General features: G+C 38.2%; 1 protein-coding gene and 1 non-coding gene across 2 annotated transcripts; both read left to right on the forward strand.

Annotated features, from left to right (window-relative positions):
* The first annotated feature begins 7,832 nt into the window (after nt 1-7,832).
* Nucleotides 7,833-7,939, forward strand: LOC145955353 (small nucleolar RNA R71). Its single transcript, XR_014431967.1, has one exon. It is a non-coding gene; the product is annotated as a small nucleolar RNA R71 (small nucleolar RNA).
* Nucleotides 7,940-19,826: 11,887 nt separating this feature from the next.
* Nucleotides 19,827-20,861, forward strand: LOC109794945 (large ribosomal subunit protein uL6). The gene is made up of 3 exons (XM_083068074.1): nt 19,827-20,254; nt 20,339-20,461; nt 20,543-20,861. The coding sequence occupies exons 1-3, from the start codon at nt 19,883-19,885 to the stop codon at nt 20,624-20,626; spliced, it is 579 nt and encodes a 192-aa protein (XP_082924200.1). The 5' UTR covers nt 19,827-19,882; the 3' UTR covers nt 20,627-20,861.
* Nucleotides 20,862-21,794: the final 933 nt, after the last annotated feature.

Consider the following 21,794-nt stretch of genomic DNA (forward strand, 5'->3'; position numbering starts at 1 on the left):
ATAAAATAATCCCCTCTAAAACACAAACTTTTGAAAATATATATCCTTTCCTTCTCTTCTCTCTTGTCCCAACGATTTTTGAATAATCTAGTGGAAACATGGAGATATAGTGGTCAATAGGAGGGTTGACACATCTTCTAAAGAAAGGGAAGAATCATTTGGTTGATGACACCAAAATCAAATATGCATCATTCCTCGGTAACAGAAATCGGCAGAGCACAGTCCGTCTGGAGGAATGTCAAAATCCAAACACAAAAACGCATCGGTTAATTCTTTTGAAAAAAGGATCAAATAGAATTAGGTGCATCATACTGCATACATGCATACAGATGATAGGTGTACTGGAAGATCACTTATTCTCTGTTTATTGAAAAAACAAAAAAATAATAAAAAATATAAATTTCAGAAAAGAAAAAAAACAATGCGCCCGTACCATGTTCAGTACACCCATACTAAAATCAGGGTTATGAACAAAATTTCAACTCAACATGGGCGTACTGAAATGGATGCGGCCGTATTAGCCATAAAGAAATTTTCAAAGACCTCGTCATGAGGCAATTGCATAAAATAGAAAAAAATAGAAAATTGCTTGTGTATGACAGCAGTCAACAAAAGCCGAAAATGAAAAAAGGCAAGGATATAGAAAATCCAACAAACAAGATTGCACAGAATAACTGAGCCTGGAGAGGCTCGCCGAAAGAATACTCTCAGAATAACTGAGCCTGGAGAGGCTTGCCGAAAGAATACTCTCAGAATAACTGAGCCTGGAGAGGCTTGCCGAAAGAATACTCTCAGAATAATTGAGCCTGGAGAGGCTCGCGGAAAGAATACTCCCTTCAGAATAATTGAGCCTGGAGAGGCTCGCAGAAATAATACTCCTTCAGAATAATTGAGCCTGGAGAGGCTCGCAGAAAGAATACTCCCTCAGAATAATTGAGCCTGGAGAGGCTCGCAGAAACAATACTCTTCCTTCAGAATAGTTGGGCCTAGAAAGGCTCGATTCCCCAGAGATATCTCAAGCTTACACTCACGGGCCAAATTCCCCAGTGAAAGCTATCAGAATGCGATCAGCGAAACCCCCAAAGGAGGCCTGATCATCCAAGAAAAATGTCTAAGGACTTTAAACTTCCCCAATGGAGGATAGCTTTCCAACTCAAAAGCGATGGGTGAAGCTAAGCCTGAAGAGGCTTTCTAAATAATACTCTGGGATGAATAAAAACTTCAAATCCCCAATCGCCTACTAAAGAGGCATTTCTACAAAAGGAAGACCAATAAACTATTCCCCAAGTGGAATTTGGCTCTCAGCCTAACAAATGAACGTCAAGATGATCTGCCTAACAAAAGAGGCCAATCAACATCAATCCTCAGTGGATGATCGCCTATCCAAGAGGCATCCCCACAAAAGGGGAAGAAAATCAAAAAGATTAATAAAATTCCCCAAGCGGAATTTGGCATCCCGCCAAAACATCGAACATCAAGACTATCTGCCTAACAGAAGAGGCCAGTCAAAAAAATCAACATGTCAACATCCCTAGCGGATAACAGCCTACACAGAGGCAACAAAATCCAAAAATTAAAAAGAGTTACCCGAATAAGGATAACCGGGATACTCCACCTACGTCAAAAGGACGTCAGCCAAACATAAGGCATCGCTCAACTCAGAGAGAAAGAGCATCTGTGTCTACACCCCAAGGAGTCAGAAATTCCCCATGGGTACCAACAATGCAACGCAAGTTGGGGCACAGGAACCTGTGAATGACTGCACATCCCGTAGACGGATCCCTGCATTATCCAGCCCTCAGTGGCACCAAAATCAAAATCAACATCCAGAATCCCCAGCGGATAACAGCCTACACAGAGGCAGCGAAAAATCAGAAAATCAAAAAGAGTTACCCGAACAAGGATAACCGGGATACTCCACCAACGTCGAAAGGACGTCAGCCAATCATAAGGCACCGCTCACATCAGAAAGAGCATCTTTGTGTCTATACCCCAAGGAGTCAGAAATTCCCCAAGGGTACCAACAATGCAATGCAAGTTGGGGCACAGGAACCTGTGAATGACTGCACATCCCCTAGACGGATCCCTGCGTTATCCAGCCCTCAGCGGCACAAAAATCAAAAAACAACCGTCGAAGCAGCATCGTGGACTGTGGAGACAAAATCATCACCAAATCCCTGGAAAGGAGATATTCACGCTACCCCGTCGTCACAAACACGGAGGTATGCAGCTTCCGGCTCGGGCAATGAGCGAAGCTATCTCTGGAAAAGGGGTACACACTGCTACCGTTGTCACAAGGGTACTTAGCTTCCAGCTCAAACAAAGAGTGAAGTTAAGCCTGGAGAGACGGTACTTACAGCTTCCAGCTTGGGCAACAAGCAAAGCAAGGCCTGGAGAGGCAAAACTCACACTGCTTACCGTTGTCACAAGGGTACTTAGCTTCCGGCTCGAACAAAGAGTGAAGTTAAGCCTGGAGAGACGGTACTCACAGCTTCCAGCTTGGGCAACAAGCAAAGCAAGGCCTGGAGAGGCAAAACTCACACTGCTCACCGTCGTCGCAAAGGTGCTTGGTTTCCGGCTCGAACAAAGAGCGAGACTAAGCCTGGAGAGGCGGTACTCAACCATCAGCGTCATCAGAGGCGCGTTGATGTCCAACTTCCGGCTCGAGCGTCGAGTGAAGTTGACCTTGGAGAAGGTAAACTCAGCTACCGAGGATGTCAAAAGCGCCGAGGTATGCACCCACCTGGAGAGGCTACTCAACATTTTTCCACCGGAAGACGCTACAAGTCAGAAGGTCGGCGCAATACCCGGACAATTGGGTCAACTCCTTTACTTGTCAGCCGATACACCAAAAGGCTGTCCGACTAAGTAAAGGGGGGGCAGCTGTAGACCCCTAAAATTGTCCGGGTCGGAAATAAAGCTTGAAGACTCTCGAAGACTGAAGGATAATCAGCCAGAAGGACTCCTCGAAGGCCCTAGGAGGGTTCTCTGTAGGTCTAGAGGTCTTAGAATAGCTAAAAATAAGGAAGTGGAGGGAAAAAGCCCAATACGGCCGTACTAAACTTAATACGGCCGTATTGAAGCTTCAATACGGCCGTACTGAAGTCAGTACAACCGTATTGACACTTCAATACGACCGCTGCGAACTCAATACGGGCGTATTGAAATTTCTGACTTTCAATACGACCGTATTGAACTCCAATACGACCGTATTGAAGTTCAAAAATTTCAATACGGCCGTATTGGCCCTGTAGGCCGTACTGCGCCTATTCCCTATAAATATGACGTCAATTGGACGTCATTCCACACTTTTTCACACAGTTTTGACTCCCTCCTTGAGTATTCTGGGGTTTTTGAGCAGTGTTCTGCCCTAGAAATCTCTCTGGGAGTCGATCCGACGAAGTTCTTGAGCCCCGAGCCATTTTGCTTGAGGATCGAACCTAGTCGAGGGGAAATCTCTTTGATTCCCTTAGTTAAAATTTTGTTCTAGGAGAGCGAGGAGCGGGCTTGTAGAGCGAGGGAACGCCAAAACGCTTCCCAGTTCTTTGCAATATATAAAAGCACGCTTCAAGAGGTTTCCCTTCAATCCTTCCTTTTACTGCTTTCTGTGTGCATATTTAAACTGTCATCATGTAGATAGTCAATTTATAATTGCTTAGAATAAATAAGGGTAATTTAGTAATTTTATACTGTTCTTTTAAAAATAATCTGTCATAGGGAACCCGAAAGGGGCGCCGTGGGGTGCTAACACCTTCCCCACGCGTAACCGACTCCCTTACCCAACTCTGGTTGTAGCGGCCAAAGTTGATTTTTAAATCAATTGCCTTATCCCTTTTTCCAATGTTTTGAGTAAAACATTGGTGGCGACTCCACGAACCCTCCTTTTGCGAAAACCACTAAACCATGGAGGGTCCCGCTTGGGATTAATATGGATTAGTGAGACTTTTAATAAATAAATTGGATAAGATCGACAAGGTCTCAGTTTGAGAACAAGTCATTCTAATAATCCAATACATTTTCAAAACCAAAATAAAAGAGTCCAACCATCCTTCGCGAATGCCGAAAGCCCGTTTCGGGCCGGTGGCGACATATATATGCATGATTTTTTTTTATTTTTTTTTTTTTTTACTTTGCATGAATGAATGAAATGCGTACATCCTCCTAACCCCAAACTTAAAGATTTGCTTGTCCCGAAGCAAAGAGCTAATGAATGCATGATAGATTATTTTGACAAAATTATAAAATGCATGAATATGCAACCAACCCACAACAGAAAGGAATGCTTGTCCCTAAGCATCAGAGTAAAATAAGGAATAAGAAAGATCTCACTGTGGTGGAAAATCATCTGGATACCGTTGAATGTGCCATTGACAACCATGTAATTATAATGCTGCTGGCGTTCATCCATTTGTTGCAGCCGGTTATCCATTGATTGGATAGCTGCTAGGATAGCAGCATTGTCCACCTCAGGTCCAGGATGTAGAGGGGGTTGTTCAGGAGCTGCTTCCTCCTCTGCAGGAGCCGCTTCCTCAGCTGCTGGAGGTCGGTCCTCTAATGGCTCCAGTGGAAACTGCCAGGTAGCCCGGTTCTTCACGGTGTATGCTGGATTTGGTAACTGGTGGTGCACTCCCGACTGGGTTACTACAAAGTAGTATTTATCATCTTCATCTTTCGCAATGCAGTTCATAGAAGAGCAGGTAGCAAAATTAATAGTACGGCTTCCAGGGAATGGTTCTAACTGGTCCAGCCAAGCGTGATAGCCAAGGTGTTTGGCTATAGTGGTAATGAGGCCGCCATTCACAATCGCACCGTGGCTGGTATTGGAAATACTCTGGAACTGTCGTGCCAAATGACTGCCAGAATCAATAGGCTCCTCTCTGTTTTCCATCATAGCCCATAAAAGTAAAAGGTCGCTCAAACGAACCTTTCCTTCAGAATCACCTCGGGCCAAAACAGTAGAGGCAATAAAGCGGTGCATAATACGGATGGCGGGATGGCGGAAAGCAGAGGAATTACATTTTCCAGCGACCCAATTACTTGTACCTGTCAAACTATACCAAAAAGAACCAGGGTTGAAAGAACTTGGGGTTCTCGTGCTCCCTCCAGTGGGAAATCCAAAAATATTATTGAACTGAGCTAGGGTTAATTCGTGTTCTTGGTTAAACATACGGAAAGAAATCAAACCTTCAGAACAATTTGGCCCAGATAATATTTCCGTGTGGAGAGAGCTCAAGAACTCAAGAACTAGTCGAGGATAAACAACATCATTATGCATGGTAGCAAAGGTTGTCCACCCAATGTTAGTTAACATGAAATTGATATCAGCACGTAAACCCAACTTACGAATAAATGGGAAGTCGAGATACCTGGTAGGATGGATAGTGCGGAAGCGTAATACCTCGTTCCGCTCACGCTGTTCATCGTTCCGATAGAACCTCGGAGGAAGTTGCGGAATTTCACTTGCTTCTTCCTCGTAACTGTGGGTATCGGAAGCGGTGGAGGACGAACCAACGGTACGGGTGCGCTTGGGAGCCATGGATGAACGGAAGGAGTGAATGTGGGAGGAAGAGGGAAGAAGAGGAAGAAGAAGTGAGAAGCTAGGGTTTGGGAGAGAATAAAAGAGAGAATGGGCAGAGTTCGTAAGTTTGAGAGAAGTGAGAATGTAAAAGGAGGGGGAAAAATATATAAGGGAAAGGGGAATTTCAAAAATCACGGGTTGTATCGGTTGAGCCTCAGCAGGGAATCACGGGCGTGATTGGAAATCATGGCCGTGATTCTCTTTGTGAGTTTTCAAAAATTCAAACAGAGGAGATCACGCCCGTGATTTATAATCACGGTCGTGATTCTCTCTGGAGTTTTCCAAAAAATTTTCCAGAGAAGATCACGCCCGTGATTTAGAGTCACGGTCGTGATTCTCTCTGGAACTCTGAAATTTTTTTTTTTTTTTTTTTTGGAATAAAATTAATGAAATGCGTACATCCTCCTAACCCCAATCTGTTGAAGGCTCAAGAAGACTTTCTACTAGAGGATCTTTTTCTTTACACGGGGGACTTGAATCGATCAAGCAAGCATAATTAGGTTGAATCCCCTCAAGATCTATGTGCTTTCCTCCAACTAGAAAATTCTCCAAGGGATCCCTCAAAATAGATCTCATGACTTCTTCCTCCATGTCTTTAGGCAATATATCAACCCTGCAGCAAATATTTTCAAGAGAAGGTTGTCTAACAGATTTAGCAATATTAAATTCCATTGTTTCATCATTAATGGATAAGGACAATTTTCCATGTTTGACATCTACTATCACGCCTGCTGTAGCCAAAAATGGTCTACCTAGTATGATTGGTATTTGTTTGTCCTCTTCCATTTCTAAAACAACAAAATCTCCCGGAATTAAAAATTTACCTATCTTAACTGGAACATCTTCTAAAATTCCTATGGGATATTTTATAGATCTATCTGCTAACTGGATTGACATTGCTGTAGGCTTTAATTCTCCCATATCTAATTTCTTGCAAATTGATAAAGGCATTAAACTGATACTTGCCCCAAGGTCACATAAGGCTTTTTCAAACCTTAGATTTCCAATGAGACAAGGTATAGAGAAACTACCAGGATCCTTAAGTTTTTTGGGCAAATTATGATGGATCAATGTAACAGTCTCTCTATCATCCAATTTCCTTCGGTTAGCTAAAAGATCCTTAAGAAATTTAGCATATGTAGGCATCTGTTGTAGAGCTTCTACAAATGGAATGTTTACATACACTTGTTTGATCATATTTAAAAATTTTTCAAATTGTCTATCAAGTTTAGTCCTTACTAACCTTTGAGGAAAAGGAATTGGGGGGTGATAAACAGTTTGAGGCTTTGATGAAGATACTTTTTCTTTTTCTAATCTCTCTTTTTCAGGTTTTTCAACCATAGGAGAAGCGTCTTCATCAATCTCAATATTATCATTTTGATTAGACACAGGACTGTCTAATTTCTTCCCACTCCTTAAAGTAACAGCATTAACATTTTCAGCTGGGTTTGCAACTGTTTTACCTGGGAACTTACCTGGAGAATTGTTTGAACTAGGCATCAACTGTGCAATTTGATTTTCCAGCATCTTGTTGTGGAGAGTAATATTCTCAACCTTGACAGCAAGGTTTTGAATAGAATTTGCCATTGAATCATTGGTCTGTTTTTGATTAGTGACAAAATTCTCCATAAGGTTTTCTAATCTTGAAACACTTTGTTGAATTGAGGGTGTCTGTACTGGATTTCCTTCCCCATTAATGAAGTGATTGGACGGACGGAAATTAGGTTGCTGATTGCTAGTTCCTTGAACTGGGTTATTCTTCCAAGAAAAGTTAGGATGATTCTTCCAACCAGGGTTGTATGTGTTGGAATATGGATTACTCCTCTCTCTTCGAGGAGTGTCATAGAAATTATGAGAAGCTACCACCTGTTCAGTAGTATCTTCTTTTTCTCCAGTAAAAATTGAGGTACAATCTACTGCAGTGTGCCCTTGTTCCCTACAAAGGTCACATACTTGATTTGTAGCCACTGAATTAACCTTAGCTTTTTCCATCTTGTCTAATCTTTGATTAAGAGTATCAAATTTTGCTAAGAGTAACTCAATATTGTTCACTTCATATCGCCCCGGAGTTCCTTTCCTTGCTGTGACTTCTCTTTCACTGTATTGGCTGTGATTTGAGGCTACATTTTCCAAAATAATCATGCAGTCATTAATAGGTTTCCCCATGAAAGATCCTCCAGCTGCTGAGTCTAATATCATGGTGCTTTGTTGGTCCAATCCTTCAAAGAAAAATTGGATGGTAAGCCAACGGTTGAAGCCATGTTGTGGGCATGCTTGAAGATATCCTTTGAACCGCTCCCATGCTTCATAAATAGTCTCTCCAGTGCCTTGTTGGAAATTAGTGATTTTCTTCCTCAATTCTTTAGTTTTAGAAGGAGGAAAGAATTTCTCTAGAAAAGCTCTTTCACATAATTCCCAAGTTGCTATCTTTTCTCTAGGCACTGTTCTTAGCCACACCTTTGCCTTATCTCTCAAGGTGAGTGAGAATAAGCGGAGTCGCATTCCATCAGAAACTTCATCATCAAATTGCTGGGTCTCACAGATTTCCAAGAACCCCTCTAAGTGGTCATTAGGATCTTCTGATGGTAGTCCTCCAAAGGTGTTCTGTTTGAGCATATTCACCAGAGAAGCTGGTACAGTAGCTCCAGTTCGCATCTCCCCTCCAGGTATCCCACGAGCTACGGGTGCAGAGTAATCCCGAAGCGGTAAATTATCTCGTTGTGCAGCCATGTCAAATTCTCTAGAAAGGTTTCTTTTCCTTCTCAGGAGAGTTCTTTCAATCTCAGGATCAAGTGGTGTTGGTTTCCCAAGACGTAGAGATCTCTTTTGCATTAATCCTAAGGCACTGCAAAAAAAAGAAAGTGACCCGTGAAATCTGAATTGGAGAAGTAAACACTAAAAAAAAAAAATTATTTATTTATTTAAATTTTTTTTTTTTTTTTTAAATTCGAATTAAAATAATTGTAATTTAAATCAAGAGACGTAGTCCCCGGCAACGGTGCCAAAAACTTGATGTATAGAAAAACCGCAAGTGTACGGTTGTCGTCAAGTAATAAATATCGAATCACAGGGACTACGTGTTTGACCTAGAATTACTAGTATTTTAATTTGAATTTTAAAACAGATAGAATGTTTGTTTTGAGATGATAAGATCAGATTCGCTGGTAAAAGAGATAGTAATGCAATTAATGAATAAGATAAAACTTTAAGATAAGATAAGGAGATTTCCGGGAATCTAGGGTTCGCACAAAGAGTTCCAACAATATTGAATTATTATTTTCATTAATTAATTCTATTCCATCTTGAAGGTAGTCTTAACCTAATTTAATCCTTGCACCTTCTCAGGCTACGAGGACGTGTTTAATTAAAATTAATCCCTACTCTCGTGGTAATTACGTTCAATTAAACCCATTAAGATCTTTGTTAATCTATTGCTCCTCGAAAGCTTAAATCAACTCTCGTGATTTAACACTCAAGTCTGTTCCTTTAGGTTCCGATAATTAGGTTCTCCTCTCAGTTCATCCCTAATTATCTATGATTATGAAAATTAAGATTAATTGTTTATCATAATTATAATCAAGTTCTCCTCTCAGTTCATCCTTAATTAATGTTATTACGAAAACAATAATGTTAAAGTTCATATATAAAATATAAAAGAACAAATCAAGAATTGGAATAAAATTAAGAAACTGAATAATGCATTAATAAAGAGGTTCTCAGAGGCTAAGCCCTGATCCCAGAAAAAGGGAAACTACTCACAGGAGTTCATAGTAGTTCTCCAAGAAAAGAAGAATAAAAGAAAAGCAAACCTTAGAGTCGATGGCACAGGCGCCCAACCTTCTCCAAGTGTCAAAAACTAAATAAAACTGTCTCAGAAACAAAAGTGCTGTTCTGGGCTAACCTCATCTAATTTATAACCTAAAAGGGTAAAAAGGTAAAACTACCAAGATAAAAATTACAAAAATAAAAATAAAACATAAAACTTAAAAAGCTGGGACGCGAAGTGAATCACGGCCGTGACTGAGAATCACGACCGTGATCTTCTCTGGAGCACATCTATGAAGGGTCAGTGGCGTTCACGGGTGTGATTGGGAGTCACGGCCGTGATTTTCTCTGGTGAATCACGGGCGTGATTTAGAATCACGGCCGTGATTTTCCTTGTAGCTCAGCATTTCCTCTTTAATTCTTAAATCTTGATCCTGCTCAGAGAAAACACAACACATACCAAGAAAAGTATAAAATAGGAAAATGATATAAAAATTTATTAAAAACATGAAAGATATGCATGATTATGCTATGAATTCTTGTGAATTAAAGTGCTAAAATACGAGTAAAATACACAACATCAGGAAACTCGGCACTATGGCTCAAAAATTTCATTAATCATTCAAAGTGAATACAAAATGTGAAAGAACACTAAGTAAGCACGGTTTTGCACTATTTGGGCGCCTAAATCAAAAGATGACATGTGGCGCCCAAAATTTGAATTCAAATTTGAAATTTGAATTCAAATTTTGGCTCCCATGTGCTACTCCGAAAATTCAGGTACCTAAGGTGCATCTAAGTGTAATTTGGAGTGTCATTTAGGGTTAATTTGAGGTCACATGTTCAGCCACCAAAGGTGCAAAACATGTGACTCAAATGTAACTTAAATGGCTTCCAAATGAAACCTAATTTAACCTAATTAGCTTACTTTAGTATTCCTTGTATTTTCCTATTCTATTGATCTAATTACATTGGTCCAACAATTACAATGGAAAGAAAAAATTACAAGAATGAAAATGAGCCCAATATTGGGTACCAAAAGCCCAAAGGCCCATGAAGCCCAAAACTAGGCCCAACTAGCCTAAAACCTAAAATGCTACTCTATGTGGTCCAAAATACAAGACCAAAATATATGATACCTATACAATCATGATGTATACAAAACATATGAAAATAGCTATAACAAACTATGGCCCATGAAAAGTTCAACTTGGGCCTTCCCAGGCCCATAAGGCCCATTGGGCCCTGGCTGGCCCAAACCTTCATGTCTAGCCAACTCCTCTTGGATCTTTGAGTATGTCACCTCTTGCACTCCAAAGCATGATTCCATCATCAATCTCCTAAATCTTATTAGCATAGAATTTATCTTTTATGCCTATTTTGCCCTTGTCTTTAATTTTCCCATTTTTACCCTTATATTTTGGGTATCTTAGACATAGGATTTATTTTACTTGTATTTCCCATTTTACCCTTGTATTTTGGGGGTATTTTAGTCATAGAATTTATTTTCACTTGTATTTTCCATTTTACCCTTGTATTATGGGGTTCCTTAGGTTATAAGATTTTATTTTTTTGGACTAGGGTATTTATTAGGGCCTAGACGTATTTGTTTGGTGAGCATTAGAGTTATTTTTGGACTTGGCAAGGCTTAGGCCCACGTGGAAGGCACCTAGGTTGCATGGTCCTATCATGCACCTAGTTGTAGCCTAGCCAAACCCATAGATTCCATCCTTGGTCACCAAGTAGTATCTAGGGTTAATTTGAGTTTCATTTGAAGTGCATTTGGACTTGAATTTTCGGCCATGCACTCCCAAAATGCAACCCTAAATGCTCCCTCCCCTATAAATACCCAAATCCATGCACCATGTAAATACTTTGGAATATATGAATTTGAGTGAGCATTTTTGCCTCAAATCCTCTCCTTAGTCACTAGGTATACACGACCTACCTCTTCTATCTCCTCCCTAGAGTGAGTTTAGGGTTCCCTTGAGTGGCCTTCATCTCCACTTGGTGAAGAGAGCCAACTAGAACACCCAAAAACACCATCCTCCCAACCTTTCTCCCATTCTCCCAAGACTCCACCTTTCACGCCCACCATCACTTATCGTCACCCTTGAAGGAACATCCACCCTCTAAGGTCACCATCTTGGCCTTGGCAAGGAGCTCCTCTTCACCATTGAACGTTTTGATCATCCCCTTGGTTGAAGGAGTCCATCATTTTGGTATCATGAGCTTAGGTTATCTTCAAGGGTAACTAGCTTCCTTTTCATCTCTTTGAGTTTTTATTTCTTTTAAGTCTTAATTTGCATCTTCTTTATGTCTTGTGTTCATCGATGAAAATCTTGCTATAAAAGTCTTCTCATAATGGTTTTGGTTCATAACTTGTTCATGAGCCTCCTCTATGTCTTTAGGGTTTTCTTGAGTCTTAGGTTCTTGTATGCCATTTCTTTCTTTTCATTCTTGTTTACTGGAAAAATATTTCAAGGACATGAAGAACATCTATTGCATCTTCTTTTGATCCATTTTACCTTTTAAGTTTTGTCAAAAGTGTGTTTCTCTCACCTATCTCAAAAAGACAAACATCTTGATGTATGATGCACCCATTTGATGTATGAGAAAATGAAAATTTGTGATGTATGTGTTTTTCCATGAGATGGCTGAAAATTTACTGCACCATCTAGAAGTCATTCATGGATGTTGATTAGTCCTTGGCATGCTCCAAATTTGTATTGAAATCTATGTGTTATTTGCTTCCTTCACATACATGATTGGCCACCTTTCCATACACATCATTACATGATTATTCCTTTGTCCTTTGTGCACATGTGTGAGTGGTTAAATTTTGTGTGTGAGTGCTGGAATCTTTGACAAAAATCTGCACAAAAAGAAAGAATTAGTACAAGACACACTCCACTCACAATATGCCTCATCACCCACTCATGTGTTGCCACTTATCTCTCTAAATTTGACTCCTTTATGTGCTACATTTTTAATCACCCACAAGTGTAAAAACCAAGTAAAATTTAAAAGGAAAATAGAAACAAAATCTGGACAAAAATATTGAAGAAAAAAAAAACGTGACCAAAAAGGCCAAAAGAAAACAAAAGGATTTGTTGCTAGACTTCTGGATATTTGACCTAATTACCCTTGCACATTGGAGTTGGACTTGGAATGAATTTGTGGACCTTATTGGACCCTTTTGAGACACAAAATAGTGGCTGGAACTTTACAAAATAAGGACTTAAAATTCACAAGTGCAAACCATTAAAGTTTTAACTTCATTCTAGTGTCATTCTAGGACTTTTTCTTTGTGTGCTAGCCTTTTTAATGTGTCTTAATTTTTTGCTTGTCTTCTTTGGAACTCTTATGTTTATCTCATTAATCTATCTTTGAGTTTAGCTTTTTAATTGAGCATTTTTAGTTTTTATTCCTTTGGTCTCCTTCTTGTTCTTGGTTGGTTTGTTATCTTTGGGTGTAGGTGAAGTATTACCTCCAAGAAACCGTTAGCAAAATTTCTTTGGGGGATTAAGTGGAGATTAAATCCGTGGGGACCCCAAGTGCTTTGGAAAAGGAAACCATATCTCAAAAAGTGCAAACACCAAAGGAAAGGACTAACCTAGTTTGTTCCTTGTGAAGGGTAGCCAAATTGGAGGAGTTGAAGACTTTTAATTCTCTTTCTTTCTTACTTGTTCTTTCTTGCTTAATTTTTGGCCTCTTGTATTTTGGGCCTTGATTTTCATTATTTTTGGGTTGTAATTGGTCATTTTAAACCTCTTCATTTTAGGGTAACTCGAAGTAGTGCTTGTGGGAGTGGCTTGAATACCACCAAGGTCACTTCAAGCTCCCATGCACCCTAGGGAATCTAACTAGTATATGCTTTTAAGTTGATTTTCTTTGCATGTTTTATAGATTTAGTAGTATATTTTCTTAGGTTCTTTATTCTTACTTGTTTCATTTTAGAAGGCTACAAGTTTCCTACTGGGGGGCCGTGCACACACACACACACCTTATTCTTGTGCAAAATTGTTTTGTAAGAAAAGTGTCAAAAGGGCTTAGTGATTTCTACTTGAAGAGGCTTGGATTTTAAGTGATTCTTAGTAGTCCACCTCCCTTGATAGTTCACTTTGTGCACTTAAGACTTTTTACACCAATCTTACACCTTAAAAACTTTTTGTCAAAATCTTTTCATCACTCACTCTTTGTGAAAACCTTTTTGCCAACCTTTTTTGAAACATATTTGTGAAAACCTTTTTGATCAAAGATGAGTGATCATTCTAGTGTACATGGTCATAATTCTTGTAGTACTAGGTCTAGTGTTAAGGATGAACTTAGACAATTAAAAGAATACTTGAGAAAAAAACAGAGGAAGAAAATATAAAAAGAGAGGAAGAGCTTAAGAAAAGAGAAAAAGTGAATGCTACAAATAATGAAGAAATAAGACAACTACTTGCTAGACTAGTTGTGGGAGGGGAAGCTAGTGGGTCAAACCCTAGAGTTCCCCAACCTAAGTCCTCAAAGGGTAAGGGGGTTAGAATACCTTCAAGTGTTCACGAGGAGGAAAGACATCATACCTAACCTCCAAGTGAGATCTTTTATAGTAGTCATCACAATGATGATTACTATCAAAGACCTCCAAGACCACAAAGACATAGGGAGTCTTCCAATAAGGAACCCAACATCACTCTTCCCTTATTCCATGGCAAAGACAACGTTGAAACCCTTTTAGATTGGGAAATGAAAGTTGAACAACTTTTCTCTTGCCATGGAGTGAGTGAAGAAAGGAAGGTTTCTTTGGCAACCCTTAGCTTCCAAGGGCATGCCATGTATTGGTGGACCTTCTTAGAAAAAGAAAGGAGAATAAATCATGAGCCCCCAATCCAATATTGGAATGAGTTTTGTAGTGCCTTGAGAAGGAGGCATATTCCTCCATACTATGACCGAGAACTTATGGATAAACTTCAAAGATTAAAACAAGGGTCATCTAGTGCGGAAGAATATAGGCAAACTATGGAGTTGCTAATGATGAGGGCTGGGATTAGGGAGGAAGAGAGGACCACAATCTCTAGATTTCAAAGTGGTCTTAATCTAGAGATAAGAGACAAAGTTGAAATTTTTCCTTATAAGGATTTGAATGAACTTGTTCAACTTTGCTCAAGCGTGGAGCATTAATTAAAAAGAAAAACATTTTGAAAAGACTCCACTCCCTCTTATCCCAAGAGTTTCAAGAAGGAAGGCCACTCTTCCCAACCTTACCCCAAAGAAGAAAAGGAAAAAGAAAAAGAAAAATCATCTTTCAAAGCACCTTCCAAAGAATCTAAGTCAAGTGAAATTAAGTGCTTCAATTGTGTTGGAAGAGGATATGTTGCTTCTCAATGTCCTACAAAGAAAATTGGTTTTAAAAGCCCAAGACCACTATAGTAGCCTTGATGAAGCTACTTCATCTTCCTCTAGTAGTGAAGATGAAGCCATAGATTCCAAGGAAGAAATCTTACCTTGTGAAGGAGACTTATTATTGGTTAGAAGGCTCCTTAGCAATCAATCTAGTGAACTTGACTAATCTCAAAGAGAGAACTTGTTTCAAACAAAATGCAAGGTCCTAGAAAATACTTGTTCTCTCATTGTAGATAGTGGGTCTACTTCCAATTGTTGTAGCACTCGATTGGTTGATAAGCTAGCCTTAACTACAAAACCTCATTCTAAACCTTATAAAATGCAATGGATTAATGAGGAAAGAGGTATTATAGTTAACCAACAAGCAAGCATACCAATCTCCATTGGAAAATATAAAGAAGTTTTGTGTGACATAGTGCCATTGGAGGCTAGTCATGTCTTGCTTGGGAGGCCATGACAATTTGACAAAAAAACAATCCATGATGGCCTCACAAATAAAATAAGTTTCCAACACTTAGGAAAGAAATTTGTGTGGTGCCCTCTATCACCTTTACAAGTGAATGAGGACCAACTCAAATTGAAAGCCAAGAAAGATGAAGAGGAGAAAAGCAAAAACAAAAACAAAAAGAAAAGAAAAGAAAAAATTCTCCCTTTGGAGAGAAAGAAGGGCTAGGTTCAAGAGAACCTTAACCATTGTCCCATCCTCATTCTTTTGGTGCCAAAGAAAGATGGCAATAGAGGATGAGCACCATTTTTAAAAGCCATCATTAAATAAAGCTTAGGCACCCAATCCCTAAGATAGTTGATTTGATGAATGAATTGCATTAGGTCACAAATTTTTTTTTTTTGAAATTTGCTTGTGTGCTTGGATGGTGATGCCTTTTAGCTTTCCAATGCCTTAACACTTTCATTCATCTAAATCATGTACTTAAGGATTGCTTAAGTTAGTTTTAGTAGTTTATTTCCCTAATTGTGGTCTCACATCTTTTGAAGGGACCAATAGAATGGATGAGCTTAAAGATTTGAGATTAAATCCTTCTCAAGAAGGAGGGAATGATGGAGGATCATCCTTGGAGCTTCATGTGGGACCCATCAATAGGTCCATGGCTAGGAGATTGGAAGAAGATAGGGGAGCTAACACCCCTAGAGACATGCTTCTTGTGGTTAAAGGATATTGACCAATCTCCTAAGCCTTATTAGCATAGAATTTATCTTTTAAGCCTATTTTGCCCTTGTCTTTAATTTTCCCATTTTTACCCTTGTATTTTGGGTATCTTAGACAGGATTTATTTTACTTGTATTTCCCATTTTACCCTTGTATTTTGGGGTATTTTAGTCATAGGATTGATTTTCATTTGTATTTCCCATTTTACCATTGTATTATGGGGTGCCTTAGATTATAGGATTTTAGTGTTTTGGACTAAGGTATTTATTTAAGGCCTAGAAGTATTTTTTTGGTGAACATTGGAGTTATTTTTGGACTTGGCAAGGCTTAGGCCCAAGTGGAAGGCACCTAGGTTGCATGGTCCTATCATGCACCTAGTTGTAGCCTAGCCAAACCCATAGATTCCATCCTTGGCCTTGCATTTGAAGTGCATTTGGCCTAGCATTTTTGGCCATGCACTCCCCAAATGCAACCCTAAATGCTCCCTCCCCTATAAATACCCAAATCCATGCACCATGTAAATACTTTTGAATATATGAATTTGAGTGAGCATTTTTGCCTCAAATCCTCTCCTTAGTCACTAGGTCTACACGGCCTACCTCTCCTATCTCCTCCCTAGAGTGAGTTTAGGGTTCTCTTGAGTGGCCTTCATCTCCACTTGGTGAAGAGAGCCAACTAGAACACCTAAAAACACCATCCTCCCAACCTTTCTCCCATTCGCCCAAGACTCCACCTTTCACGCCCACCATTACTTAGCCTCACCCTTGAAGGAACGTTCACCCTCTAAGGTCACCATCTTGGCCTTGGCACGGAGCTCCTATTCACCATTGAACGTTTTGATCATCCCCTTGGTGGAAGGAGTCCATCCTTTAGGCTATACTCTAAAGCCCATGTAAGGTAGGTTTGGGCCCAATGGGCTTGTACTTTTCTTGGACCTTGTATTTTGGGTCATTTAGGTTAGGGTTAATTTTTGGCCATGTATTTAGGCCAATTTTTATTCGTTACATGTGAGTTTGAGTTTCATGTAATTTGAAGCACATTTAGGTTAGATTTGGACCATGTGGCTGGTCATGTGAGGAGGTGCACATGGTGTGACTCTAATCCACTCTAAATTTGACTTAAATTACATGAACATGTAAACTTCACATGTGGCTCCAGATTTGGTGCCATGAAGTAAGGAAGAATTCAAATTTTAATTTCAAATTTGAATTCTTTTGGTGCCAAGGATTAATATTAAACCATACCATGGTTCAATATTAACTCATGGTCTAGTAGCTTCTCAAGCACACTTCCTAAAGCCTATAAATCTCTTTTGATCCGTGTAAAGTTCACTTTTTGTCATATATGAGATTCATTTTCTTTGAAAATCAATCTCCCTCCAAAAGTCTTCTAAGGAGAACTCTTTCTCCAATTGACTCCTTGAGATTTCCTCTTTGGAGCCTTGGATCATCCAAGTTCCAACCAGAAATTTAGTGAATTCTTGAAGTCAACATTGGTTCTTCCTTCTTGCTCCATCCTTGAATCTCGTCAAGGATTTGTGAAGAGAAGAGATTGTCCGAATGGTCATGAAGCTAAGTGTACTTGAAGCTTTATCAAGTGGTATCTAGAGCATTGGTTTCATCAAGAGATAAGTCCTTAATCTTTTGGTGAATGTTTTTCTTTGATCCTACATAATTCGTTTTATATGTTCATGAGTAGAGTTTCTTCCTAGATCTAAATTTCTTCATCTTATGATAGATCTAGTTTCTCTTTGCTTGAAAAATGATTCATATATTTTTGTACGAATATTTGATCTGTATGAATCATGAGCTATAAAATACGTTAGGTTTCCATCTTAAGTGCGTTTCTTGATTTGTTGAGTCTTCTTCATTTTGAGTTTTGAATCGGTCATATGCATGAGTTTGAGTCATTTAGTTTTTGAATCCATTCAAATTGTCAATAGAAGTCATGTGTAGTTCTTACTTGTCTCATAATTTCTAATGTGTGCTTGTTGAATTTTTGTTTTGACCGAATAGTAAATGTGCTTTGGTGCTTTTGAATTTGAATCATTGAGTTCATGAATTACTATTACATCATTAGTAATTCTCATTAGAGATAAGTTTCCTTTATGTCATTAGGTTGTCTATATTTTTGAAATTCGGATATCCATTTCTTGTGGTAGTAGTTGCTGGAATTTGATTTGAAAAATTTGAATTCAAAATTTGAAAATAGTGAGTTGAACCATGGCACATGGAGTGGCTTTGTTTACACAAGAAAAGCATGACTTACTTGCATGACACGTGAAAGTCATTTACATTACATTTTCCATTCAAATTTCAAAAAGGAAAACAAATCCGGTACCTAGGTTAGCCACATGGCCGAGACCTTTAAATTGAATTTCAAAGAAGCAAAAGGCATCTCCTAAAACAATACAAAAAGAGAACAAAAAGAAAATACAAGAAAATATTCATAGTAAAAAAAAATATATATATATATATATATACACAAAGTCAAAAGCCAAAAAGGAGTTTAAGTTCTTTGATTGCATTCGGTCAAGTTGAGTTTTAGTGCTGGAACATTAGAGCAATTATTTCATTTGTATACATATTGATTACTTTTTGATTTGTCAATCCAATCTAGCACCATTCCTAGGTTTATTCTAGGCCCCTCATGATAATGGTCTTTTTGGTGGAGCATTGAAAGACATTTGACACTTCCCTAAACACTTTAAACACTTAACTGCTAGTCCTAGAATTAGTATATGAGATTTCTTTTTCTTAGTGAGGTTTCCTCTTTTCATGTTCTCTTTAGATGACTCTAAAACAAATGTTAGAATAGAAGAAAGGAGATTAAATTGTTTCTTTTTAAAATTTGTCTTTTTTCAAATTAGTATCTCAAAAAGCAAGTCATCTGAGTACAAATGACATTTTCTTTTAAATTTTTCTTTTTCCTATATTGAATATATTTTATTGAAATAATTTCTTAATTAACTTGTTTATGATTCAAAATATGTAGTGATATAACAATAAGTGCAATAAGCTAAATAAATAAGTAAAGAGATAAGGAATGAGAGAATCTACGCATGATTTATACTAATTCATCCTAATTGGGCTACATCTAGTCCCTTCACAACCTTGTGGGATTTTTTTCACTAAAACAACAATCAACTACTACAACAAATTCAGCCACCTATTGATACAACAACTGCTTTGCAGCCACCGATTGTTAATAGCAACACTCAACCACCTATTGAGAAGCACAACCTCACAAGCGCATGATATATATATGAGACTGCATACAAGACCTATTGTGATTTTTATGTTCTTTCCAACACCATTATACTCTTAGTACTGGTTATGAAATGTTTACAAGAAAGGGTTCTTGTATTGTTACAAAGAGCAAAGATTACAGGTGAATCTTCTACAATAGAGCTTTCACTAAGGAAGATATCTTACTTTTGACTCAATCTAAGTATTATTTGATTTTTCTATTCAAGCAATTATCTAAGTATTTTTTGAGTACAAAGTCTCTCCAAATTTCAATAGTCAAATATTCTTTTATAATCAAACCTCTATTTAATATATAGAGGTTGATTAAAATATAGTTATATCAATAAAACTAATATAAAGTATAAATAAAAATTTCATCTAAAAACACTCTAAATATTTGAATTTATGTAGTAAAATTTTATTATTATTTTTTATAAAAATATGTATGTGTTTTTGTTGGACTGACCTCCTAGTTACCAAAAAAAAAAAAAAAGAAGTTATTATATTATATGACAAAGATATATAACTTATTTTAAAAAATAATTATATAGATTTGTTTAAATTATTTTGTTAATTTTGGAAGAAGTAAATATAGATTTGAAAGGAGAGTGAAGGCCAAGAATGCAGAAGAGGTGTGGTGGGCCTAGCCCATTTTGTGATTTTATATGAGAAGGTAATAAAAGAGAAAGTAGGGTTTAGTGTGTGGGAACAGAGAGAGGCAGAGAGGTTTGAAGAATGAAGACGATTCTTTCGTCGGAGACAATGAACATCCCAGAGGGGGTGAGCATAAAGGTACAGGCAAAGGTGATAACGGTGGAGGGACCAAGGGGGAAGCTGGTGAGAGACTTCAAACATCTGAACCTTGATTTCGAACTGATTAAGGATGGAGAAGGGAAGAGGAAGCTGAAGATCGATGCATGGTTCGGCTCTCGGAAAACCTCCGCCGCCATTCGCACCGCCCTCAGCCACGTCGAGAATCTCATCACCGGCGTCACCAAAGGCTACCGCTACAAGATGAGATTCGTCTACGCTCACTTTCCCATCAACGCCAGCATCGCTAACAACAACAAGTCCATCGAGATCCGAAACTTCCTCGGCGAAAAGAGGGTACTTTTTATTTATTTTATTTATTTATTTATTTATTTTGTCACACCAAACGCATGCTTCAGTGTTTGATTCCGTCACCCGCAGGTGAGGAAAGTAGACTTGCTTGAGGGCGTCACCGTTGTTCGATCTGAAAAGGTTAAGGATGAATTGGTCTTGGATGGAAACGACATTGAGCTTGTTTCTAGGTCTTGCGCTCTCATTAACCAGGTACTTCCTTTTTCTCTGCGCATTCCCGAACCCCATCCTTTCCCAATTTAACTCTTTCCTTTTTTTTTTTGCTTGCTTCAGAAATGTCACGTCAAAAACAAGGATATTCGAAAATTTCTTGATGGTATTTACGTCAGCGAAAAGGGTACAATTTTGGAAGAGTGAGGGGGTGAAAACATATATGCCTTTACTTTTATTTTCCTTTAGATAGTATCATGCTTCTATACAGTGGCCAATATGCTGAAGCCTTTTTTTTTTGGTAGAGTTTGAGTTTTACAATTTTGTGTTGGATTCCGGAAGTATCTTATTTAAAATTCTCATGTGTTGTAAGTAATAATCTATTTTGCATTGCTATCTCTTATCGACATATGTGTCAATTGACAATTGGTATTTTGCTTAAGGGGTCTGTCTTTGGATGAATGATAAACTCAGGAGGTGATTGATTTAATTAACAAGTTGTCTAAATAGTTCAATAATGATTAGTTGAAGTTCATCATCCAATGTGGTTGGTTACATCATGCATTGTGTAACACGACCTTGAGATGGTAATCTGATTCCGTTTTCAATTTTGATTTCCTGGCATCGGATTTTGGCTCCTTCAGTTTGAGTTGAACCCAATTCATTAACCAGTTCCTCTGTGTTTTTGTCACTTGTGCTACTAGTGATTGTTTTAACCTTTCCACCTTTTCGGTTGCATTAGTAATATCATCTTAAACTTTGATTTTCTTGCTTTAGTGTCTTCAATCTACACGGTGTATAGTCTGTATTTGTTTTATTGTTCTTATATTTAGTTCCCACACTTTGGCAATCTAATCAATGTTACAAAGAACTTGTCCCTTACTGTTTTCAGCCTTCGACAATAACCCCGTTGTTACAAATAGACGGGTCTCCAAATTCCTAATGAATCTCAAATCCTTAAAGAGAGCTATACTTCATTTTGAACCTCCTTTTCTGGAGTTGAACAATTCCATTACCTCTAACTAAAATGTATGTGTTGGTAATGGCATCGCCCTCATACTCTAGCCTGATCTAGAGATTAGTGGTGGAAAGCCAAAGGTCTTTGCATAAGCGGCAAATTTTAACACTAATCCTATTGTGATTAAATAAAATATATAAGACATAAAGTGAAAATGAGAGTATTGGTTAAAAGAAATAGAAAAGGAAGTTAAATTTAATAATTAATTAATGTTTTAATTTTATTAAATAAATAAATCATAAGTTTTGGCGGGAAAATAACAATATTACTTTTTTTATTCCTCCTATTTTGTTAAACCAAATTGAACCTAAACTTACACCAGATTTACATGTCATTGGAGCATTACTTTCGCCTGTC

The sequence above is a fragment of the Cajanus cajan genome, chromosome 2, assembly GCF_000230855.2.
Source record: "Cajanus cajan strain Asha chromosome 2, NIPB_CcT2T_4, whole genome shotgun sequence".
Taxonomy (NCBI): domain Eukaryota; kingdom Viridiplantae; phylum Streptophyta; class Magnoliopsida; order Fabales; family Fabaceae; genus Cajanus; species Cajanus cajan.